This window comes from Pipistrellus kuhlii, unplaced genomic scaffold (assembly GCF_014108245.1).
Source record: "Pipistrellus kuhlii isolate mPipKuh1 unplaced genomic scaffold, mPipKuh1.p scaffold_m20_p_9, whole genome shotgun sequence".
NCBI classification, from domain to species: Eukaryota; Metazoa; Chordata; class Mammalia; order Chiroptera; family Vespertilionidae; genus Pipistrellus; species Pipistrellus kuhlii.
The window spans coordinates 283,307-308,341 of record NW_023425595.1 but is presented as its reverse complement, the minus strand read 5'-3'; the positions used below and the strand labels follow the sequence as shown (position 1 = coordinate 308,341).

Genomic DNA, 25,035 nt, shown 5'->3' with positions numbered 1-25,035 from the left:
ACCTCCATCCGGGGCCCAGACCTCCCTCCCAGCCTGGAGCCATCACCCAGAACTCAGACATCTATCCGGGCCTCAGACCTCCATCCGGGGCCCAGACCTCCCTCCCAGCCCGGAGCCATCACCCAGAACTCAGACATCTATCCGGGCCTCAGACCTCCATCCGGGCCCAGACCTCCCTCCCAGCCCAGAGCCATCCACCCACAACCCAGACATCTATCCTGGCCTCAGACCTCCATCCGGGGCCCAGACCTTCATGGCGGGGCTGTGAGGCCAACCTGGGGCCCAGGCCACAAACACCGTCATTTGAGGATTTTTTTTTTTTCTTAATTTCTTCATTGGTTAAGGTATTACCTATGTGGCCTTGTCCCCCAATGTCCCCCCTACCCCCCCATTCATGCCCTCACCCCCCTGGTGTCTGTGTCCACTGGCTAGGCTTATATGCATGCATACAAGTCCTTTGGTTGATCTTACTGCCACCCTCCCCTACCTTCTCTCTGAGGATTGAAGGTCTGATCAATGCTTCTCTGGATCTGTTTTTGTTCATTAGTTTATGTTTTTCATTATAATCCACAAATGAGATCATGTGATATTTATCTTTGACTGGCTGATTTCGCTTAGCATAATGCTCTCCAGCTTCATCCATGCTGTTGGAAATGATAAGAATTCCTTCTTTTTTTACCACGGCGCAGTATTCCTTGTGTACATGTACCACAGTTTCCTAATTCATTTATCTGCTGATGGGCACTTAGGCTGATCCCAAATCTTAGCTATGGTGAATTGTGCTGCTATGAACATAGGGGTGCATATATCCTTCCTGATTCATGTTTCTAGTTTCTTAGGATAAATTCCTAGAAGTGAGATTACTGGGTCAAATGGCAGTTTCATTCTTAAAATTTTTTAATATATATATATTACTGATTTTTTACAGAGTGGAAGAGAGAGGGACAGAGAGTTAGAAACATCAATGAGAGAGAATCATCGATCAATTGCCTCTTGCACACCCCCTACTGGGGATGTGCCCACAACCAAGGTACCTGCCCTTGGTCGGAATCGAACCTGGGACGTTTCAGTCTGCAGACCGAAGCTCTACCACTGAGCCAAACTGGTTTCGGCCAGGGTGGGAAAGTTTTGATTTCAGACCATCCTGTGGTCCTGTGGTCCTGTGTGGTCACCTGGTCTCTGAGGCGGGACAGTGGGCCTTGAGGGCCTCCTGAGCTCCTCAGCTGCAGCCCAGAGCTCTGCGCCCAAACGATCCACCAGGGCCTTAACCATTACCCTTAGGCCAGGGCTGCAAGGAAGTGAAGAAGTGTCAGGCCGTGGTGACCAGCGTGGGGCCCGGCCTCATCACCGGCCTCCACCTCCGGCCACGGGCTGTCCACCCCCGCCGGCCTCTCCGGGGGCCCGGGGAGGATCAGGGACTCGGACGCCACGTCCAGGCGGCCTTCAGGCAGGAGGCGGGCCCCCATCGCGGGGACCGGAGCGTCTGCATCGCGGGTCTCAGGCGATGACACGAAGGGCCCTGAGCTCTCAGGCACCTGGAAAGGCAAGACGAGGGTCAGGGGTCAGCCTGGGCGCCCCCACAAGAGGATAGGGGCCCACAGCTCAGTGGGGCCCGGCCGCCTCTGGTCTCAGCACTGCCCTCACGGCTGGCTCTGCGGGCCTCGGTGCCTCAGTTTCCCCATGTGGATTGGGCCCTCCAGAGTCTAAGGCACATCCGGCTCAGGCCCTCGGCTCTCGTTCGGCTGATGCTCGGGCAGAGAGGGCCTCAGTGGAGCTGGAGTGGGTCCCGCCACCTCCCCTCCGGGGCCGGCCTGGCCTGGGCGCCACTCACCAGGCTCTCCGTTCTGAAAGGGCATCCGGTGGAGACACATCCTGGGGAGACAGAAGGCGGGTGGTTACAGAGGTGCCGGGAGGTTCCTCTGATCTGAGGTCAACCCAGAAGCGATCACCCCTCCCCCCAGGGAAGCCTCAGGAAGGGCCACTGCGCCTCACCCCTGCTTTCTGCTTGCAGACCTGCCAGGAGCCCAGCGCCGGAGCTGAGCCGCCCCTGGCTCTGCCCCTCAGACCTGCGCACACCCTGATCTCGGCCAGGGCTGCCACCTGGGAGATGGCGCTGGCACCCATCCATGGCATAGGAGGGACCCCCAATCCCAATTACATGCCCTTTTTGAATAATAATTTGATCTTAAATGCCATCTAAAGTTATAGTCTTGCCCCATCCCCAGTGATCCACCTGTTCAAGACATGCTGACACTGAGACATCCTAGCAATGAGGCTTCCTAGCACCTGTGGGACTCAGTTATCCAACCAAGAGGTTGGTCATCAATGCAACCTTTGGACTGACTTCTGACCAAAAGGGGGATGTGTGGACGAAAGGAGCCACATGCTCAGGGGAGGCCTGCGTGGCCGTCTTGCAAACTCAAAGCCCTAAAAATAACCACAAAAGATGGACTGAAAATTAAATATTTAACTGCAAACAGGTTATGGTGGGCAGTCATGTCCTAGGCCGATATTTTCCCTGACAAAGATCGACTTAGATCTTCTTTACTGAGCCCATTTGCCTTCAAGCCTCTAAGATAATGTGTCTGTGAGATGTCTGGGTAACTTGTAACTTCCCTTTTTCTGGAGCCCTTGGGGCACAACCAAATGTGGTGGGCGCCAGGACAAATGCCTCAGATTTCTTCATTATCATGTTAATTGTTCCTGCACCCACCTAAGTATGTGTCCATCATTTCACTTTTTATCCAATCCCAGGGGGTTCCCAGCTTTGCTTTCTCCCGCCTCCTTAATCCATCACCAATGAGTTCATGCAACCCACCTATGTCCCTCCTTTGATTGCCATGTATAAATACAGATGTAACCCACCATTCTCCGGAGCATCATCTCAATTCCTTGAGGTTCTGCTTCCCGGCATATGTTGACAGTTTGGCTCAAATAAGCTCACAGATTCTTCACAGGTTTCAGTGGTTTTTTTACGTTAACATTTCTCATTTGAGTTTCGGGTATCGGGTGTATTAAGTCACACAACCTTCGGCTAAAAGAACGTCTTAGCAAGGCACTTAAAAATGGTTTCTGACCCTGGTTGGTTTGGCTCAGAAGGTAGAGTGTTGGCCTGTGGAATGAAGGGTCTCGGGTTCAATTCCTATCAAGGGCACATGCCCAGGTCGTGGGCTCGATCCCCAATAGGGTGTGCACAGGCCCGGGATGTAGGCTCCATCCCCAGTGGGGCGGGGGGTGGGGGGTGGGGCAGACGGCAGTTGGTCCATGATCCCCTATCATCATGGATGTGTTAGTTGCTTTCCCCTCTCCCTTCCTCTCTGACATCAATCCCACATGATAAAAGGGTAATATGTAAACTGACCCCAAGGGCAGAACGACTGGGAAATACCCACTATGATGTGCACTGACCATGGGGGGTGGGAGGGGGCAGACGCTGAAGGCAGAGGCTGCCCCCTGGTGGTCAGTGTGCTCCCACGGGGGAGGAGGGGGGGGCGGCCCCGCTCAGCCACAAGCTGGGCTGATGGCTGCAAGCGCAGGGGTGGTGGCAGGAGCATCCCCTGCCTGCTCCTCGGCGCTAAGGACGTCTGACTGCGGCCTGGACCCGCTCCCTGGGGGAACGGCCTAAGCTGGCAGGTGGACATCCCCTGAGGGGTCTGGCACAGTAAGAGGGCTCAGGCCGGGCTGAGGGACCTCCCCGTCCCCGCCCCCGCCTCCGAGTGCACGAAAATTCTGGTAAAAATACATTTAAAAAATAAAGAAAGTGAGCACAGCGGTACTCTAAGTGGAAAAGGCCTGTCAGGAACCTCCCAGGGCTCCCAGCCGGGCTGCTGCTCCTTCTTCCTGGAGCGCTCTCCTCTGCTTACCTCCCCTCCACCAATAGGCAATGAGGATGGCGACGGCGATGATGAGGATTAAAGGGATCACCGCAAACATGACCCAGGTTCCAACAGCAAGGGGACCGGCTGCGGGTCCTGGGGGCACAGAGAGTGCTGTGGCGGTAAGGTGTCCCTCTCGGAAGGTCGCCCCCCGCAGGGGCCGCCCTCCCAGAAGAGCAGCGAAGGCCCGGGGTCCAGGTGGGGCTCTGGTGCAGCGTCACGGACTCCTGGGCCGGAGGGCAGCCACCCCGAAGGTGGGGACGAGGAGAGGACCCCATGGTGACCGTGGGAAGGCCGGTCCACAGCGGCCCGAGGGACAGGGCAGGGCCAGCCCAGGAGCCAGCTATTGAGACCGCTCAGGGGCCTGGTCTCCCCCTGGTGACCTTACAGCACCAAGCGGAGCCGGCCACACGGTCATGGGCGCGGGCAGCCCATCGGAGCTGTGGCCGGGGCGCGGGGCCAGCCCAGGAGGTGGAGGGACAGCAGTGACGCTGCACGGGGGCTTTTTTGAAGTGTATTTATTTTTCATTTTTCCCATTGATTTTTTTTTGGAGAGTAGAGGGGAGGAAGGAGAGGGAGAGACTGAGAGAAACGTCGATGTGAAAGTGTGAGGGACACACCAATGGGCTGCCGCAGGCACCCCCCCTCCCTCGACTGGGGCTGGGGGTTGAGCCTGCAACCCGGGTACGTGCCCTCGACTAGGAATCGAACCCACGACACTCCGGTCCACAGGGCGGGGCTCTAACCACCGAGCCAACCCAGCCAGCGCTCTGACCACTTGTGTTTAGTCCCAGATTAGCTCCTAACTGTGTTCTTTTGTGGGGGGTGGGCACTGAAGGTGCTTTAAGCCTGGCGGGCCTGGCTCAGGGGTTGAGCGTTGACTTATAACCCAGGAGGTCAAGGTTCATTCCTGGTGAAGGCACATGCCCGGCTTGTGGGCTCGATGCCCAGCTTGTGGGCTCGATGCCCAGTGGGGGGCGTGCAGGAGGCAGCCGGTCCATGACTCTCTCTCCATGAGTCCATGAAGCATCACTGATGTTTCTCTCTCTCCCTTCCTCTCTGCAATCAATAAAAACATATTAGAAAAAAACAATAATAAGTAAGTAAATAAATAAAGCCCCGCACACCCGCCACTTCCCGCCTGCAGCCTCTTTCCAGGGCCAGAGCTGAGCACTGACCCCGGGCCCAGAGCGGCCGGCCCCGGTGCAGAGGCGGCTGCCCATGGAAGAGGGGTCACTCACCTGGCTGTGCAGCGCACACGGTGTCCCTCGTGGCGGTGCAGGCCTCCAGGGTGGCGCCGGGACAGCTGAGAGGAAGGAGCGAAGGACCCAGCATCACTTCCCGGCCAGGCCGGCCCGCAGGAGGGCCCACCGGCTCGGGGACCCTTGAGAGCACAGCGGGGAGTTCGGGGCCCCCGGGGTGTGGCTCTGAGAGCCGCAGCTCCACCGAGAGGGAGCAGCCCCGAGAGGGAGCAGCCCCGAGAGGGAGGAGCCCCATCGAGAGGGAGCAGCCCCGAGAAGCCCATGGAAACCAGACAGGCAAACGAGTGGAGAAAAGCCAAGCCCTGATCGAACCGAACCTGCAGGCGGCCCCTGCTTTGGACTTGCCAGGTCCCAGGGCCATGGCTCTATGCGGTCTGAGTCGCACTGAATGGCCTACAATGCGCCTCACAAAAGTGGGCTGCTCTGCCCGCCGGTGGGGTTCAGGAGCTGAGCGTCGGCCTAGGACCCAGGAGGTCAGGGTTCTCAGTCAGGGCACAGGCCCGGGTTATGGGCTCCATCCTGGCGGGGGGGAGGGGCGTGCAGGAGGCAGCCGGCCCACGGTTCTCTCATCATTGACGTTTCTCTCTCTCCCTCTCCCTTCCTCTCTGACATGAATTAAAAACCATTTATTTTTATTATTTTTTATTTTTTTAATATATTTTATTGGCTTTTCACAGAGAGGAAGAGAGAGGGATAGAGTCAGAATCATCGATGAGAGAGAATCATCAATCAGCTGCCTCTTGCACAACTCCTACTGGGAATGTGCCCACTACCAAGGTACATGCCCTTGACCAGAATTGAACGTGGGACCCTTCAGTCCGCAGGCCAACGCACTATCCACTGAGCCAAACTGGTCCCAGCAAAATCCATTTATTTTTAAAAGGGAGCCATTCTGCTAGTGGTTTTCCCACTGTCACTTCTCCCCAGAAGGCCCCCCATATAGGCCCACCCGGAAGCTCAGGATGAACCTGCTCTGGAAACCTGTGCGTTCAGTGCGGCCTCCTGGAGAGCCGGCCTCCGTGAGCAGCGCCCTCCTGAGGGGGGTGAGCAGAGGGCAGCGCCCTCCTGAGGGGGGGTGAGCAGAGGGCAGCGCCCTCCTGAGGGGGGGTGAGCAGAGGGCAGCGCCCTCCTGAGGGAGGGTGAGCAGAGGGCAGCGCCCTCCTGAGGGGGGGTGAGCAGAGGGCAGCGCCCTCCTGAGGGGGGGTGAGCAGAGGGCAGCGCCCTCCTGAGGGGGGGTGAGCAGAGGGCAGCGCCCTCCTGAGGGGGGGGTGAGCAGAGGGCAGCGCCCTCCTGAGGGGGGGCGAGCAGAGGGCAGCGCCCTCCTGAGGGGGGGTGAGCAGAGGGCAGCGCCCTCCTGAGGGGGGGTGAGCAGAGGGCAGCGCCCTCCTGAGGGGCCGTGAGCAGAGGGCAGCGCAGCGCAGACGGAGGCAGACAGGAGAGGTCGCAGCAGCAGGTCTAGGAGGAGAGCCAGGGGCCTCTGCCGCCCAGAGCCGAGAGGAGGAAGGGCCCCCAGAGCCTGCGTGGACCCGGCCCGGCCGCACCGGGTGCCGCACTCCGGGCTGCGGGGCTGGGAGAGATTATTTCGAGGTTTGTAACGCCCCAGGCCTGGTGCTTGTGACCGAACCAGGGCCCTGCTGCGGGACGGCCGTTCAGCTGGGACAGGGGCAGTGCACACTGCCCTTCCCCTGCCTGGAGCTGCCCCTCCGAACCGTCCATGGCTCCCACCTCCCTCCCTCCTCGGGCCTCTGCTTCTCCCACAGCCCTGCCCTCTATACCCCTCGGGGCCCCGTCCGGGTCCCTGAGCTTTGGCCTCTGTGCCCGACTCCTCGGGGGCTTTGGAGGGGTGAGCGGGCGGTGGCCCCATGGGTGGACGGAGCCTGGCCCAGGGCGGCCCCGGGGGACACAGCCAGGCCAGGGGTTCGCTTCATCTGCAGGCGCCTCCACAGGGCGGGTGCTGCCAGGCTCCAGGCGGGAGCACCGAGGGGGCCGCTGCACAACCCGAGGCAGACAGGCCCCGGGCGGGCGGGGACCCAGGCGGCAGGGCTGCCCGCGCCCGAGGCGGTACCTGGTGCAGGGGTAGCAGCCCTCCAGGCAGTGCTCCGAGTCGCAGTAGTACTCCCCAGGCTTGCACTGGCACTGCCGGTCCCGTGTCAGGGTGCAGTCACTCACCATCTCCTGATCTGCGGGGGAGGGGAAGGCGGGTCAGGCACAGGAGCTGGGACTGTCCCACCCATACCAGCCTCTTCCGGCCACTGGGTCACAGGCACCGGGTCCACAATCTCCCTCTCTTCTCACATTTACAGGCGACAGGTGACAACTGGACTCTTATTTCCAGCAATCGGGGAGCCTGTAGATGGGCCAGAGGGGTGCCTATGACAGGGCTGGGGGGACCCTGAAACCTGGGGTGTCTGTGGAGGGGCAGCAAGGTGCGCTTGCAATGTGGGCTGGGAGGACAAAGCTGACTCTGTCCTCAGAAATACCCCAAATTATCCCTTTCACCTTGTGTGCCCCCCGGAGGGCAGGTCAACACCCCCAGTGCACTGTGAGTGACACAGCAACAGCGAATGCAGCCACAGAGAGCCCCTGGCGCCCCACCTGCTGGTGGTCAGCCCGCGGTCACCCCCACAGCCCGCCCAATGGCCTCCAAGGCCAGGCCCTGAAGCCTCACGGGGTGCACAGCTTCCTAGAAGGGGCGGCCCTCAAACCCTCCCTGCCCAGCGTCTGAACTACAGGTGAGACGGAAATGGAGTGGGACCACAGACCCAGCCCGAGACCCAGCCCGTCACCCACTCACCTGCGGGCCCGACACCACCCCGAGTCAGCATCCGTGACTTCACCCCCGGCCACGGGTGCAGTGTGGCACCGAGGGAGCCAGGTGCACACGCCTCTGGGGCTGGTCTCCCTGGGGGCACTGTGCGAAGTCACGTGTCGCTTTATCTGCCTTCCCTGCCAGTGGACACGGGGTGCACACGGACGGATCTGACACACGGGAGAGCGGGCCCCGGTGTCCACGGAGTGGGAGGGCGGATGGGGAGTGGTGTGGTCCCGTGGGAACATCACCCAGTACACCCCAACATTTCTCCCGAGTGCCGGCCCTGATCCCACGTCTCCCATTGGGCAGGAGTCCCCGCCACCCTGCCCCCACGTGCGGCTCTGGCAGATGTGAGACGGTCCACCTCTCCACTCCTCAGAGACCCTTTCTTTGTCTCTCTTAATTACATTTTTACTAAGGCCTGGTGCACTAAATTCATGCAGGGGATGGGGGGTGTCCTCAGCCCAGCCTGCACCCTCTCCAATCTTGGACATCCCTCTCACAATCCAGGATGCTGGCTCTCAAACGCTTGCCTCCCTGCCAGACTGATCACCCCCTAACCACTCCCCTGCCAGCCTGATCGACGCCTAACTGCTCCTCTGATGGCCTGATTGCCTGTAACTGCTCTCCCTGCTGGCCTGGTCTCCCCCAACTGCCCTCTCCAGCTGGCCATCTTGTGGCAGCCATCTTGTGGCAGCCATCTTGTGTGTTGGAGTGATGGTCAATTTGCATATTACTTTTTTATTAGATAGGATTGATTTTGCTTATTTATTCATTTAGCCAGAGGATATTTTTCTCCATTGATTTTTTTTAATCTTAAAATTTAGACCTTTAGAAGATGCTTTTTGAAATTAAAAAATATATATATTCTTGCCCTAACCAGTTTAGTTTAGTTCAGTGAATAGAGCATCATCCTATGGGATGAAGGGTTCCAGGCTCGATTCTAGTCAAGGGCATATACCTTGGTTGTGGGCACATCCCCAGTAGAGGGTGTGCAGGAGGCAGCTGATTGATGTTTAACTCTCTATCTTCCTCCCTTTCTCTCTGTAAAAAATCAATAAAATATATATTTTTAATTAAATACATATATCTTACCTAATAAAAGAGTAATATGCAAATTAACCATCACTCCGCTTCGCCCACAAGCCATGCCCACCAGCCAATTAGAGCGAGTATGCAAATAAATCCAACCAAGATGGCTACCGCCACAGAGAGCAGGAGGGAGCCCTGGAATGGAAGAAGCCAAGCTTTCCGCCTGCCCTTCCCGGCCTAAGCCTCCACTCAAGGCTACAAAGTTTCAATTGTAGAAGGTAAGTAAATTCCAGATACCAAGCCTCTGCTTGGGTCGTCAGGGGGTGTGGCCGGCCTACAAACCACCACAAGCCCCTCACTCAGGCCGCTCCACGCTCCAAGGGAACTCCCACCCTGATTTTGGACACTCTTCAGGGCAAACCAGCTGGCCCCCACCCATGCACCAGGCCTCTATCCTATCTAATAGAAGAGTAATATGCAGATTAACCATCACTCCAACACACAAGATGGCTGCCCCCATGTGGTCAAAGATCCTGCCCCTATGTGGACATAAGACGGCCACTATAAGATGGCCAGCAGGAGAGGGCAATTGGGAGGCACCAGGCCTGCAAGGGAGGGCTGTTGAGATGGATCAGGCCTGCAAGGGAGGGCAGTTTTGGGAGATCAGGCAAGCAGGGGAGGGCAGTTGGGAGGCACCAGGCCTGCAAGGGAGGGCAGTTGAGAGGGACCAGGCTTGCAAGGGAGGGCAGTTGGAGGCAATCAACCCTGCAGGGGAGGGCAGTTAGAGGTGATCAGGCTGGCAGAGGAGGGAAGTTGGAGGCAAATAGGCTGGCAGGGGAGCAGTTAGACATTAAACAGGCTGGCATGGGAGTGGTTAGGGGGTGATCAGGCTGGCAGGCAGGAGTGGTTAGGAGCAATCAGGAAGGCAGGCAGGTGAGCAGTTGGGAGCCAGCAGTCCTGGATTGTGAGAGAGATGTCTCAGATTGGAGAGGGTGCAGGCTGGGCTGAAGGACAAGCCCCCACCCCCTGTGCATGAATTTTGTGCACCAGGCCTCTAAAAAACAAACACACACACACACATATATATATCCTTATTGATTTCAGAGAGGAAGAGAGAGGGAGGGAGAGAGAAACATCAATGAGGACAGAGAATCTTTGACCAGCTGCCTCCTGCATGCCCCCTACTGGAGATTTGAAACCTGGGTATCTGCCCTGACCAGGAGGAACCATGACCTCTTGGTTCACTGGTTGATGCTCAACCACTGAGCCACGCCAGCCGGGCACCGCTGTTTTTTTAGAGAGAGTGGAAGGGAGGGGAGAGACAGAGAGAGAAATGGCGACGTGTGATGAGATGCCGCCCACCCACAACCCCACTGCGGCCTGGGATGGAGCCCGCCACCCAGGTGTGTGCAGCCGCACCCTCCGTCCTCGGCTGACCCTCACCCACCGTGCTGATTTTCCGAGAGACGGCAGAGGGAGAGAGAGAGAAACATGGGCCGGCTGCCTCCTGCACGCTCTCCACTGGGGAATGTACCAGCAACCTAGACGTCAGGGCTCCTTGTACGCACGCCCATCACTCAGGCCGCGTCCTCACTCTCCACTGCGGCTTCGCTCCCCTCGCTCGGCCAGCTGCCCTGATGGTACCCAGCGCCCCTGCACCCTCATCTCCGCCTGTGGGCGACGCCCCCACGCCAGGTCCAGGGGGCAGGTGCCCTACCTGACACAGACCCCCACACCGGACAGCGCCCACTTACCTTCCCGGCACCGGGCACACAGCATGCAGGACTCTTCCCTGTTGGGGTGGCTCAGGAAGGACCCAGGGGGGCACGGACAGCACCCTCTGGCCTGGCCCATGTAGCAGTCCTCGGTGAGGTAGTGGCCTGAGGTGGGGGAGCACAGAGGTGAGGTGGGGGGGCACAGAGGTGAGGCTGGGGAGGCACAGAGGTGAGGCAGGGGAGGCACAGCACAGAGGTGAGGCTGGGGAGGCACAGAGGTGAGGCGGGGGAGGCACAGAGGTGAGGCGGAGGGAGGCACAGAGGTGAGGCAGGGGAGGCACAGAGGTGAGGCGGGGGAGGCACAGCACAGAGGTGAGGCGGGGGAGGCACAGAGGTGAGGCAGGGGAGGCACAGAGGTGAGGTGGCCCTGGCACCGGCCCCTCCAGGTCCCTGAGGCCAGGCCCCCCACATAGCACCAATGTTCTGGACTGAGCCTCGGCTACATGTGTCCCAGGAACTGGGGACCTGCCTCACCCCTCGGTCTTTACGATATCCCGCAGCTCAGCTAAGAGGGGTGTGGGTGTGCACACTGGAGCCCGCCGAGACCCCGCATCTACCCCACACCGACACCCGGGGCCACCTCCTAGGGCAGCCGGGGCCACGCCCACAGGAGCCCGCAGCTGGGTACCGCCCGGCCATGCTGTCCTGGAGCCAGAGCCGCACCTCGCACACAGACCCTCCGGCTGGTGTGGGTCCGGCTGTCTCCCTCACGCCTGTGGGTGTGCCCGCTCAGATGTATGTGCGGGCGGTGCAGCGTGTACATGGCGTGTGTGCCTGGGAGTTAGGTGAGTGGTCGGGGGCTGGGTTCAGTCTCTGAGCTGGGGAGCCCCAGGAAGCTCCTGGCTGACAGGAGGCGGGGGTGGGATGGGGGTGGGTTGAGTGGGGGTGGAGGGTGAGGGGAGCAGGGGTGTGGTCGGCCCCTACAAAGAGGAGATCCCTGAAGGCAGGCTCACTGACCAGTGGGGTCCGGGCATGGGGGCCGCAGGGTGTGACCAGGCTCCACGGGGCCCGGGTTCTGGCCTTGACTGGCCAGGAGGGGGCGCGGCTGGAGGGCGGGCAGAGCAGGCCCTGGAGTCTGGGTCTCCCAACTGCTCTGGGGGCTTGTTCAGAGCCTCCTCCTGAGCCTGGGTGGGCCTGGGTGCCCATCACTGCCCTGACTTCACTGCCCCGAAGAGACGGGCTCCTGACAGGGGCTCCTGGGGAGCATGGAGCCTGGGCACACCCCCACTTCCGTCTGAGTAAGCAGAGTCCCTCTGTCAGGGGAGAGTCCCTCTGTCAGGGGAGAGCCCCAGGGGAGGGCGGTGAGCAGCGGGTGCTGCCGGGGTAAGTGCTGGGAGAGGCTCACCCACCAGGCTCCCCCACCCACCCAGGGCCTGGGCGCTGCAGCTCCGGGCCAGGGGCTGAGCCCCCCGCCACCTCTGGGCAGGGCAGCGGAAGGCGAAGGCGAAGGCTCGGTGGACACGGACGCTCACTCACCAGCCTCACAGAGGTCGTCAGAGGGGCTCCTCACTGCACGCTGGTTGGGGTCATCTGGTTCCTCGCCGGCTGCCATGGCCGCCTGAAATCAGCCAACATCGCTCAGTGGCTGAGCATCAGCCTCTGAACCAGGAGGTCAGGGTTCGATTCCCCGTCAGGGCACAGGCCGGTGTTGTGGGCTCCATCCCCAGTGGGGCGTGCAGGAGGCAGCCGACCGATGATCCTCTCTCCTCATGGATGTTTCTCTCTCCCCCTCCCTTCCTCTCTCAGATCAATAAAAACTATTAGAAGAAAAAGGAAGGCCACTGCATGCCAGCGCCTGGCGTGGGCCTTTCATGCCCACCTCTGCACACCAGGAGGCCTGCTATTTTCCACCAGAATCACACGCCCTCCTTCCCGGACAGACACGCCTCCCCTGCCTGAGTCACAGGGAGCTCTGGTCCCGCTCAGAACCACTGCCTTCCTGCTCGGGAGCTGGCTACTGGCTACTGGTCCTGGACAGTCCCACGATGCCACCTCTGCGTGGCCTGAGGCAGAGCAGTGCCTCTCGGATGACTGTGTTTCCTCTCCGGGGTGCGCTGGGAGCGCCCCAGCTTTTAGAAACCATCCAGCACTGCGTCTCCTCTTTTAAAATTGCATTAAAGCCCTGGACAGTGTGGGTCAGTGGATAGAGCACAGGCCTGCGGTTCCATTCTGGTCAAGGGCTCCCAGGGAGGCAACCCATCGATGTGTTTCTCTCATACCCATGTTTCTGTCTTTCCCTCTCTCTTCCACTCTCCCTAAATATCAATGGGAACATATCCCCAGGTGAGGATTAATAATAATAAAATAATGGCATTAGAGGTTCAGATCAGCTCCCTCTGAAACCTTACCGGGACCAGGCGTGATCTACTCTTTACAGGCACATGGAAGCCACGTTTAAACAAACGGCCATCGCGAATTCTCCTGCGAGTGCTTTAAAAAATGACCGTTTCAGCGGGTGGTCATCTCCCTGTAAGTGGTGTGAGGCCAGATGCTGATGTTCAAATGGAATATTTAATCAGCTCCCTCCAAAGCAGACACAGCTAAACGCAACTGTTCTAACCTTAGGACTGAGCCCCTCACTCCACAGCCACAGGCCGGAGCGCCTTCAGACACGGCGCAGAGTTCATGCAGCTGTTCCAAACTCGAGTGCTCAGCAGCGGACACAGACCAACAGGGAGAATCTGGTGGTTTGTATCCATTTTAAAAGACTAGGGACCCTGCTCTCAAGCTTTGGTGAGGAGCCTCTGGGAGCCAGCTCCCTGAGGACCGGCCAGCGGGGGTGGGTAAGGGCGGGGGGCGCACTTTTGGGGGTGAGGGCTGCACCCACTCTCGGGCGGGGATGGTTTCATTCGGAGAACACATGTCAGAACACCGAACTGCACACTTTAAACCTGGGGCGTTAGGTGTATGCCAATTACACGTCCATAAAGGTGTCACAACCTCCGCCTCCAGCTAACAAGAAATTACAACAGCCCCGCGGGATGAGAGGAAGACGGGTCTGGCCGCGCCCTCCCGGCCCCCGGGGTCCCCATCCGGTCACCGCAGAGCCCGGGCCGGCGGCGGCCGGACGTACCACAGCCCAGCGCCCCCGTGGCAGAGGGCACGCCCCCGCGCCCAGCCTGGGGCGGCGTCCCTCCCGAGTGTCCGGGCTGGGGAGCTGGGCGCGACGCCCAAGGCCAGACTCCATCCCGCCCGGCCCGGCCCGGCCCCGGCCCCGGCCCCCCGCCGGCCGCGGGGTCCTCCCTCCCCCGCGCACCCACCTGCGCCCCGAGGAGGAGCAGCAGCGGCCACAGCAGCCAGGCAAACGGAACAGGAGACCGGGGCGACTTGCGCTCCTCCATCGCCCGCTGCGCTCTCCGTCTCTTCGGGCCCCACCGGCCCCGCCCCTCCCGCCTCCTATTGGCTGCTGGCGGGAGTGAGCGGTCCGGATTGGAGCGCTCACCTGGTGGCTCGGTATCGCCGCAGGTAACTCCCAGCCAGCGCCCCATCCGCTCTCCCACTGCAGGGTGCACAGAGCCGTGTCCTGCTCAACCTTCGAAGTCCTTCCGGGATCTCAGGGGCTGTGGCTGCAGGGTCAGAGCTCCTCAGGGGAAGGGACACCATCCAGCCAGAGACCCCCCACCCCCTCTGAGAGCCCCTGGAGTGGCGCCCTCAGGACCACGCTGGTGTCAGGCAGGAGCGCCAGGCTGCAGGCGAGGCCGCTCCCAGAGGGAGGAGACGGCGTGGAATATACAGCCAGAACCAGTTTGGGCACATGCAAGTGGCAGCCCAGCCATGTTCTTTTCTCCCTCTCTCCCTCCCTCCCTCCTTCCCTTCCTCCCTCTCGCTTTCGCCAAAAATCCATCCTCAGGTGAAGATGAACCACAAAAAGGAAAAAGAAAAGGAAAGGCCTGGGCCGGAAACCGATCATGGTCTCACTAATTAGAACGGCGTGGACAAGGAACCTGGAAGGCTGGTCAACCTAGAAGCTCTGCAAGGTCAGAGCGAGGCACTCCTCATCTAAAAAAATGGTAGCTGAGGCAACACGTAAACCCAAACAATCACAAACCCAAACAAACCCAAACAATACTGTTACTGGAATTACTTGCGTAAGGGCAACGGGTGGATCCCAACCCTGACTGAAAGGGGTGGCGAGGCCAAAGCAAGGCCGTAGTCCTCCCCCTAGAGGTGGGCTCCCACCTGGCCCCCAATGTTCCCAAATGAACACTTTTCTAGTCTCTTGCATTTGTGTGCGGCCTTCTCCAGCACCCGAACCCTGAACCACGCGAGATGTGCGGGACATGAAAAGCCTCCTCCCAGCTGGCGAAGTGACAGCTCACTAGTCACCCCGGTGGCATCCCAGTGCCTCAGAGAACCAAGGGCTGGGGACGGAAAGACAACCCTCCAGCCTTCTGAGCCTTCCGGTTGCCGCACCCTCAGCGGGTCCCGCCCACCAGCTCAGGGCCCCTGGGACCCACAGGCAGTGACCTCCTGCCCGCCCGGACCCCGCCCCCGGGGGAGCTTTGCCCAGACTCTCCTCAGAGCAGGAGGCGCTCGGCCCGTCTGGGATTCACGGAGGCGCCAAAGGGATGGAGCCGTGGATGCTGTGGCCCCAGACACACGCCGAGGCCACGGCAGGACCAGACCTTCCCCAGCGTGGCCCCGCATGCCCGCGTAAGAGCGTTCCTCCCACCAATACGTCTGGGATGGCTCCCGCGGTGTGCCGCCCGACAGCCCGAACGCGTGGTCACGGGTCCCGAAGCCATTTCCTTCCAGCCCGTCTGGCATCGTGAGGCTCTGGTCCCGGCCTGGGGCCTCGGGTCCAATTTCACCAGGGAGCCTGTTGGCGGCTGAAAAGGGAAATCGGAAGGAAGACGGGACCCACACTCGGAAGGTGCGTGTGGCCAGGTCGTGGCGCAGCCCTCCACCTGCCTGCCCGCAGCTCGCTGGTCCTGGAGCCCATGAGGCTGGCAGAGGGGACCCAGGATCGGGGAGCCGGCAGCCCTGGGGCGGGGCGGGGGAAAGGGTTTGTCAAGGTTGGCCCTGCGCTTCCGCTCCAGCTCCCCAAGCTCCATCACTAGTGACACCATCCGGCCCTGGGCCACCATTCCTGCTCGGGGCCTCCCCTCGGCCCCCAGGCCAAGTCGTCCCGGCGCCTTCGCCTCCGCCCAGCCCCAGACCTGCCCCCCTGGGCACCCCGGGCCTGTGATGGGCGTGCACACGGGATCTGCCTGAGCTGGTGCAGTCAGACTGGAACGTGGCAGGTACAGGCACGTACCTTCCCCACCCTTTCCTCCTGTTCACACTGGAGAATAATGAACTACAGTGAAGACCTGGGGGTGAGAGGTCGCAGGAGGGGGTGGGGGGAAATGGGACCAGCAGGGCACGTGGCTGAGACGGACATTAACCGAACACGGGCTTCCGAGAGGCACAGGCCGAGCGTTCACTGCAGGGAAAGTACTTACGTTTGGGGAAGCGGCACCCCCACTGGGGAAGTGGCACCCCTGTGGGCACACGGGAGACCTGAGCGTCCTCACGGCCCCGGGCGGCGGCACCCCAGGCTCTCCCTGCCTCCCCCCCATGCACCACCCCCATGCCCACCATCTGCAGCCGCTGTGTGGCCCAGGTCTTAGCCTGCACCTGGTCAGCAGCACCAGCACACACACAGGGGCCCGAGTTAGAAAGTGAGCCCAGCCCGGCCTGCATGGCTCAGTGGCTGAGCCTTGACCTATGAACCAGGAGGTCAGGGTTCACTTCCCAGTCAGGGCACGTGCCTGGTTGCAGGCTCCATCCCCAGTGGGGGGCATGCAGGAGGCAGATGATTCTCTCACCATTGATGTTTCTCTCTCTTCCTTCCTCTCTGAAATAAAGAAAAATGTATTTTTAAAAATCACACCCGTTAAATGGCACATTAGGAACGCCACGTGACTCAGAGGGAATGGAAGGGCTGGGCCGGGCTGGAGACCAGGTGCCCCAGGGCAGCAGGAGGCTGCGGCCGGTGCTGGCCCCGCTCAGGGTGGCACTCCCAGCAGAGCCCGCGGCCTCTGTGTCCGGGCCCGAGACCAGGTGCCCAGGGCAGCAGGAGGCTGCGGCCGGTGCTGGCCCCGCTCAGGGTGGCACTCCCAGCAGAGCCCGCGGCCTCTGTGTCCGGGCCCGAGACCAGGTGCCCAGGGCAGCAGGAGGCTGCGGCCGGTGCTGGCCCCGCTCAGGGTGGCACTCCCAGCAGAGCCCGCGGCCTGTGTCCGGGCCCGGAGACCAGGTGCCCAGGGCAGCAGGAGGCTGCGGCCGGTGCTGGCCCCGCTCAGGGTGGCACTCCCAGCAGAGCCCGCGGCCTCTGTGTCCGGCCCCGAGACCAGGTGCCCAGGGCAGCAGGAGGCTGTGTCGGTGCTGGCCCCGCTCAGGGTGGCACTCCCAGCAGAGCCCGCGGCCTGTGTCCGGGCCCGGAGACCAGGTGCCCAGGGCAGCAGGAGGCTGCAGCCGGTGCTGGCCCCGCTCAGGGTGGCACTCCCAGCAGAGCCCGCGGCCTGTGTCTGGGCCCGGAGACCAGGTGCCCAGGGCAGCAGGAGGCTGTGTCGGTGCTGGCTCCGCTCAGGGTGGCACTCCAGCAGAGCCCGCGGCCTCTGGGTTACAGGTTCGTGCACTCGTTCACTCACCGCGCCGTGGGCACGGCCCCTTCGCCCGCGCTGGGTCAGATGCAGGAGGTGGAGGTCAGCTCAGGGCCAGGGAGGGCATTGCAGGGGAGAGGACGGCTTGGACCCTAGGGGCTGCCTGCCCGTCACCAGTGTGGACGGCGTGAGGCCCGCAGGACAAAGAGAACGTCCTTGGCCTCCTCGTGCCTCAGTTTCCCTCCCAAGGAATCAAAAGACACGTATCCAGCTCTGAGGGTCCAGGATGGCTCATCTTCCCCCCCACACCCCCCCCCAGGAGCCTGCCGTCCCTGCGGGAGGTGCGGGCGCCCCCTGGAGGCTGTAGAGGAAAGGGACGGGGCCTCCAGTCCCCTGAGCAAACGCCTTTCGCAGGGCTGTCTCTTCAGAGATCTCTGGGGTGAGCTCCTGCCACCTCTGCAGGGCAAACCGGGGCCTGGCCCCTGTGACACAGGCACAGGGGCCCCCGGAGCCTCCCCGGCTGGTGAGAACCGGGGCCATGACAGAGACCCGCACGCCCCCCCCCATTCCCAATGGAGGGAGCGCCAGCCTGGCTCTGACTGTGAAATGGGAAGGTGGGCTGGGCTGCACCCCCCCTGCCCCCATGGGCACTGGCTGGGCACAGGGAGGACTCTACCTTCTGCAGGAACTGAAAGTGGCCAGCAGAGGGCGAGAGCGTCTGCCGCCTCCCAAGCCAGGCGGCTGGACTTGGCATCACCCCTGGTCCCCCTTCAGCAGGGGTGAGGGGGAGGCCCAGCCAGGGCTCTGGGGCTGCCGGGGGAGGCCCGCTCCGCCTGCCCTCCAGTGGCCACCGCGCAGGCCGAGCCCTCCGGGAGCTGGACGGCAGCACTGACTCGGTGCTCAGGGAGTTTCCGGGGACCGAGCGCCCACCCGGCGTCCGCACCCCTCTGTCTAAGGGGTCCCTGGAGCTGCAGGGGAGCGCTGAGGTGCTGGGTGCTGCATGGGGGCTCCAGGGGAGGAGAGGTGCTGCCACGGAGGTGGGGTGGCCTCAGGGACGGGGACCAGGCAGCACGGGCAGAGCCAAGTCTCAGAGCAAAGGCCGAAGGCTGTTTTGTCTATTTTGTCCTCGAGGCAAAACAAAACTTGTGGGGGAGGCAGGCGGCGGATGCCAGACCCAGGAAAACCTCGGCCCTGGGTCATCTAAGCCACAGAGGGTGGTGGGAGGGGGGGGTTTCCCCACACAAAGCCCGCCCCGCTAGGCAGGGGAACTCCCAGGCTGGCAGCTGGGGGGAGGGGAAAAGGAAAGAGAGAAGGAGGAGATTTCTGAGAAGTGATCCCTAAATCCACACCAGCTGCCCCTTCCTCATTCCTCTCTCCAGCTGCACAGCCTCCTTTGGGGCGCGTAGGCGGGGCCTCTTCCTGGCCCGGCAGCTGGGAGCAAAGGAAGCCCAGGAGGCAGAGGGTCCAGGAAGTGGGTTCTGGGACCCCCGCCTCCCCCAGCAGGTCTCCTGGCCCGGGCTCCACGCCCTCCCCGTGCTGACCAGGCTGCCTCCCGGCCTCGGCTCCTGCAGCTCCCTCCCCCTGGGAGGCCTTCTTCGCCCTCAGGGCCCAGCTGGGCTCTCACTACAGGGAGAGCCTCCCTGGGTCCCTCGGGGCTCCCACCCCCCCTTCCCCGGACTCAGCCAGGCCCTGGTGCTGCTCTCTCGGCAGGAGCCCTGGAGTCGGAGGCTCGATGCTTGGGGTCCGTCTGGAAGCCTCAGCCATCGTGCCTTCGTGTCTCACTCTGCTCTCCCCTCGCCTCCTGCCGGGCCGCTTGGCACAGTCCCCTTACACAGCGCTGCCGTCCCTCCCCTCCCTCTCTGTGCTCCCCCATGCCCGCCCTGCTCGGTCCGCCCGGTCAGCTCCCCAGCCTGTTGGCACAGGGCCCTGAATCTGGGAGCCTGCGGGCTGTCCCTGCGGGCGGGGAGAGGGCAGGGCTTGGGCCCTGGAGGCTGCACGGTCCTGCCCCCGCCCGGCCTGTGCCCGGAGGGACCCTGTGTCTCCCCAGTCAGCTGTCGGTCAGGCTCCTGGGGGCTGGGAGGCGCAGATGAGGGAGTCCCAGTGGCGCAGGCGGGAAGACCCTGCTCTGCCCATGGGAACGGTCAGCGCCATGTGGGGAGGGCGGCGGAGTCAGAGCCCGTCCTTCACTCAGCCAGACAGCCACGCATGTGTGCGCGCGCGCGCACACACACACACACACACACACACAAACCAGCCTCGGCCCCCACAGACCACACGGGTCACACAGACCAAACGGACCACACGGAGGGGCACGATCCAGGCTCCAGGCTGTTTTCTTTCTTTGTTAATATATTTTTATCGATTTCAGAGAAGGGAGGGAGAGAGAGAGAGATCAATGATGTGCGAATTATTGCTCAGCTGCCTCCTGCACGCCCCCACTGGAGATCAAGCCCGAAACCGGACATGTGCCTTACAAACCCAGGACCCTTCAGTCTATAGGCTGAAGTTCTATCCACTGAGCCACACCAGCTAGGGCTCTGGGCTATTTTCTTGGGGCCAAACGTCTTGTCATCACATAATGTATTGGGGTTGGGAACCCTGGCCCACCCCCGGGGGCCGGGGCAGCCTTCATATAATTTGACCAGCGAGCAAGGGAGCTGGAAATCCCAGCGCCTCCCAGCAGGCTGCCTCACGGGACTGGGAGCAGGAAGGGCCCTCTCCTCCTCTCAGATGGGCTCAGCAACGTCTCTGTCTCTCTGTCTCTGTCTCTGTCTCTGTCTCTCTGTCTCTCTCTGTGTCTCTATCCATCTCCTTTATCTGTCTGTTTCTCTCTGTCTCTCTGTCCCTCTCTCTCTGTGTGTCTCTCTCTGTCTCTCTCTCTGTCTCTATCCATCTCCTTCATCTGTCTGTTTCTCTCTGTCTCTGTCTCTCTCTCTGTTTCTCTCTGTCTCTGTCTCTCTCTGTGTGTCTCTCTCTGTCTCTCTCCATCTATCCATCTCCTTCATCTGTCTGTTTCTCTCTGTCTCTGCCTCTCTATGTGTCTCTCTGTCTCTGTGTGTGTGTGTGTGTTTCTTTCTGTCTCTCTCCATCTATCCATCTCCTTCATCTGTCTGTTTCTCTCTGTCTCTGTTTCTCTCCATCCATCTCTGTCTCTGTGTGAGTCCAGCTTTTCCACTTCTGGAAATACACCCAAAGGGACTGAAAACAGCCCTCGCTGGTATGGCTAAGTGGCTAGAGCACTGGCTGGGGACTAAAGGGTCCTGGGTTCGATTCTGGTCAAGGGCACATGGGGGTGGTGGAGGGAGTGGCGGGGGGGGGGGGGGGGGGGGGGGTTTGCAGGCTTGGTCCCCTAGGCAGCTGATCAAGGATTCTCTCTCATCATTGATATTTCTAGCTCTCTCTCTCTTTTCCTCTCTAAAATCAAGAAAAATATATTTTTTAAAAAGAATCAATAAACATATTATCCGGTGAGTATGCAAATAAATAAATATAAATAAATAAAACCCACCAGTACTGCTTTGAGAGTGCTCATTGCAGTGCAATGGGTGGGGGTGAGGGGGGTGAGAGGTAGGGGTGAGGGGTAGGGGGGTGAGGGGCGCATCAAGACCCAGTGAGCAGAATCACCCATTTCCCAGCAGGTGGGCAGAAAGTGAATACCAGTGTCCCGGGGTGCTGGGCAGCAGAAGGGCTGTGTGCACATGGCTCACGGCCAGGAGGGGGCAGCAGAGGAACCCCGTTTGCAAGACCAAGAACCAGCTGTCAGGCCGAGTGATCAAAGGCTGAGGACCAGCCCTGAATGGTGTGACTCAGTGGATAGAGCGTGGGCCTGCGGACTAAAGGGTCCCAGGTTCGATTTGGGCCATGGGCATGGGTTGCGGGCTCCATCCCCAGCCCTCCCACCCCCCGAGTAGGGGGTGTGCAGGAGGCAGCAGATCCATGATTCTCTCTCATTATTAATCTCTCTCTCTCTCTCTCTCTCTCTCTCTCTCTCTCTCTCTCTCTCTCTCTCTCCTCTCTCCTCTCTCCTCTCTCTCTCTTCCTCTTTGAAACCAATAAAAATATTTACAAAGCCTTAACCTGTTTGGCTCAGTGGATAGAGCGTGGGCCTGCGGACTAAAGGGTCCCAGGTTCGATTCCAATCAAGGGCATGTACCTTGGTTGTGGGCACATCCCCAGTAGGGGGTGTGCAGGAGGCAGCTGGTTGATGTTTCTCTCTGATCGGCGTTTCTGGCTCTCTATCTCTCTCTCTTCCTCATATAAAAAATCAATAAAATATATTAATATATATATATATATATATATATATATATATATATACACACACACACACATATATACATATATATATATTTTTTTTTAACAAAACAAAACAAAGCAAGAGGCGAGGACCTGGCGGCGGGAAGACAGCGCGGGCTGCGCAGGGAACACTCCATAACCATGGAGCAGACAGAGAGCCCAGCCCGCACTTGGACCCCTGACCGCCAGGACACTGACTTGAGGCGAAGGTGCGCCCCACCCTGGGAGAGCAGGGACTTTCCGTCAATGGTTCCTGGGCGTTCCGGGAGGGCATCTACCGCATATACAGCTTTTACAGCTTTTACCACAGGGAAGCAGGAAATGGTGCGGGCGCTGACCCACCCTCCCAGAGGCTCTCCAGCTGTACCAGAGGCTCAGAGGTGCTGGCAAAAAATGTAATAATAAAATTTCAATTTATTGTTAAAAAATAATAAATTCATGCCCTGACCAGTTTGGCTCAGTGGATAGAGTCTCAGCCTGCGGACTGAAGGGTCCCAGGTTTGATCCCAGTCAAGGGCATGTACCTTGGATGCAGGCACATCCCCAGTGGGGGGGTGTGCAGGAGGCAGCTGATCGATGTTCCTAACTTTCTATCCCTCTCCCTTCCTCTCTGTAAAAAAATAATTAAAATCACCAAAACCAGTTTGGCTCAATGGATAGAGCATCAGCTTGGGGACTGAAGGGTCCTGGGTTCGATTCCGGTCAAGAGCATATACCTTGGTTGTGGGCACATCCCTGGTGGGGGATGTGCAGGAGGCAGCTGGTCAATGTATCTCCCTCATCGATGTTTCTATCTCTCTCCCTTCCTCTCTGTACAAAATCATAAAATATATATTTTAAAATAATAATATAAAAAAAACAATTAAAATCTATTTTTAGCCAAAACCGGTTTGGCTAAGTGAATAGAGTGTCGGCTTGCGAACCGAAGGGTCCCAGGTTTGATTCCGGTCAAGGGCATGTACATTGGTTGCAAGCACATCCCTGGTGGGGGATGTGCAGGAGGCAGCTGGTCAACGTCTCTCTCTCATGGATGTTTCTAGCTCTCTATTCTCCCCCTTTCTCTCTGTGAAAAATCAATAAAATATGTTTAAAAAATAATAATAATCAATGCATGATCTTAAAGTAGGAAAGAATTTCTAAGAAAGACACAAAAAGAACTAACAATTCAAGGGAAATACTGACCATTTCAAATATATGACACTGTCTTTGTTGTGTTTGTTTGTTTTTTTTAATTTTATTTAATTTTAAATTTTATTTAAATTTTATTGATTTCAGAGAGGAAGAGAGAAACATCAACAATGAGAGAGAATCATGATCGGCTGCCTCCTGCATGCCCCCCACTGGGGATGGAGCACACATCCCAGGCATGTGCCCTTAACCAGAATGGAACCTTGGACCCTTCAGTCCACAGACTGAGGCTCTATCCACTGAGCCACACTGTCCATGGAGCACAGGCCGTGGCCATGGGAGGAGACCATCCAGATGGTGGCGGGGCCCTGTGGAAGGTAAAGGCACCAAGGAGCACAGCCTCCTCTCCCACGGGGTTCTGATGGGACAAGTGTCTGTGTGAGCTCAGGGGAGGGAAGAACCCCGCGTTGAGTCCAGATGGAGGTCTGGGGGTGGGAGGAGAGGGGACCCTTGGCTGTGGTGGCCCCCGTGTACCTGGAAACTGGGGTGGGGCCGTTTGATGAAAAAGTGCAGCCCTAATCCCCAAAGCCTGCTCCCCACATCCTCAGCAGACTATGTTTCCTTTTAAAAATGAAATGTTGCCCTGGCTCAGTGGATAGAGCATCGGCCTGGGGACTGAAAGGTCCCGGGTTCGATTCCGGTCAAGGGCATGTACCTTGGTTGTGGGCATACCCCCAGTAGGGGGTGTGCAAGAGGCAGCTGATCGATGACTCTCTCTCATCGATGTTTCTGACTCTCTATCTCTCTCCCTTCCTCGCTATACAAAATCAATAAATAATATTAAAAAATAAAATAAAATAAAATAAAAATGAAATGTTGCCCTGGCTCAGTGGATAGAGCATCGGCCTGTGGACCAAAGGGTCCTGGGTTCGATTCCGGTCAAGGGCACTTACCTCGGTTGCTGGCTCCTCCCGGGCCACAGCCCTGGTAGGGGCAAATGCAGGAGGCAACCAATCAATGTGTCTCTCTCACATGGATGTCTCTCTCTGTCTCTCCCCTTCCCTTCCACTGTCTCTAAAAGTCAATGGGAAAATATCATTGGGTGAGGAGAAGGAAGAGGAGGAAAGACAGACAGAAAAAAAGAAATACTTTCGCCCGGCTGGTGTGGCTCAATGGTTGTGTGCTGACCCAAGAGACTGCTGGTTTGACTCCCAGTCAGGGCAGAAGCCCAGGTTGCCGGATCAGTCTCCAGCGGGAGGTGTGCAGGAGGCAGCTGGATGTTTCTCTTTCTTCCTCTCCCTTCCTTCTCTAAGAATCAACAAAACATACTTTTAAAATCACATGAAATCTTTGGAGGGCTCAGGAAAACTTGAAAATGGCCATCACGGACACATAGAGTTGGCGCTCCTGGCTCGCTGAGCCACGTGGCCAGCTGGAGGAGACGCTCCAGGTCAGAGGACACTGCAGACGGGGGGTGGGGCCTGGGACCCTGGGGCTCCCATGTCCTCAGAGCAACAAGGTTTTGTACACACGGGGACAGAACCACGCGTGTCAGACTATGGTTCTAGAACCCTGGGGATGGACAGCTGTCACTGTGCAAGAGAAACATTGACCAGCTGCCTCCTGCACGCCCCCAACCAAGGTACTTGCCCTAGACCAGAATCGAACCTGGGACCCTTGAATCTGCAGGCCGACGCTCTATCCACTGAGCCAAACCGCTTAGGGCTCACTCACACTTTCAGAGAGGAAGGGAGAGGGAGAGAGAGTTAGAAACATCGATGAGAGAGAAACATTCATCAGCTGCCTCCTGCACATCCCCTACCGGGGATGTGCCCGCAACCAAGGTACATGCCCCAGACCAGAATCGAACGTGGGACCCTTCAGTCCGCAGGCCGATGCTCTATCCACTGAGCCAAACTGGTCAGGGCTCACGCACTTTCTTAAATCCGACACTGGGGGGGAGGAGGGGGGAACCCAGGGCACAGATTCTGTGGCTCCCAGGTGGGGCGACACAGCTGCTGAGAGGTGCGCTGGGGACAAGCTTTGTCCGGTAAGAACTTAAATGCAGAGTAAGACAAAGAGTCAATGCCTCCAATATCAGATTACTTATTGTCCCAGGCCTGTTCCCCAGCAAGGCCACACCCCAAGCCTCCGGGAAGGCCGCTAGAAGGACCTAGAGCACAGCAATGCGGTGACTCAGCCCCGAGAACAGCACCCTAAAGGTTTATGAGACACTCCCTCCTTGCTCGGACACGCCTCCTCACCGGCCCA

General features: G+C 59.4%; 1 protein-coding gene across 1 annotated transcript; it reads right to left on the bottom strand.

The window, feature by feature from the left end:
• Positions 1 to 1,277: 1,277 nt before the first annotated feature.
• LOC118713032 (tumor necrosis factor receptor superfamily member 10B) lies at positions 1,278 to 14,536 on the bottom strand. Its single transcript, XM_045577542.1, has 8 exons — positions 14,017 to 14,536; positions 12,233 to 12,314; positions 10,736 to 10,861; positions 7,203 to 7,317; positions 5,117 to 5,181; positions 3,864 to 3,971; positions 1,832 to 1,872; positions 1,278 to 1,535 (listed from the first exon to the last, which is right to left on the bottom strand). Exons 1-8 carry the CDS (start codon positions 14,242 to 14,244, stop codon positions 1,278 to 1,280), a joined length of 1,023 nt encoding a protein of 340 aa, XP_045433498.1. The 5' UTR covers positions 14,245 to 14,536.
• Between the last annotated feature and the right edge of the window lie 10,499 nt (positions 14,537 to 25,035).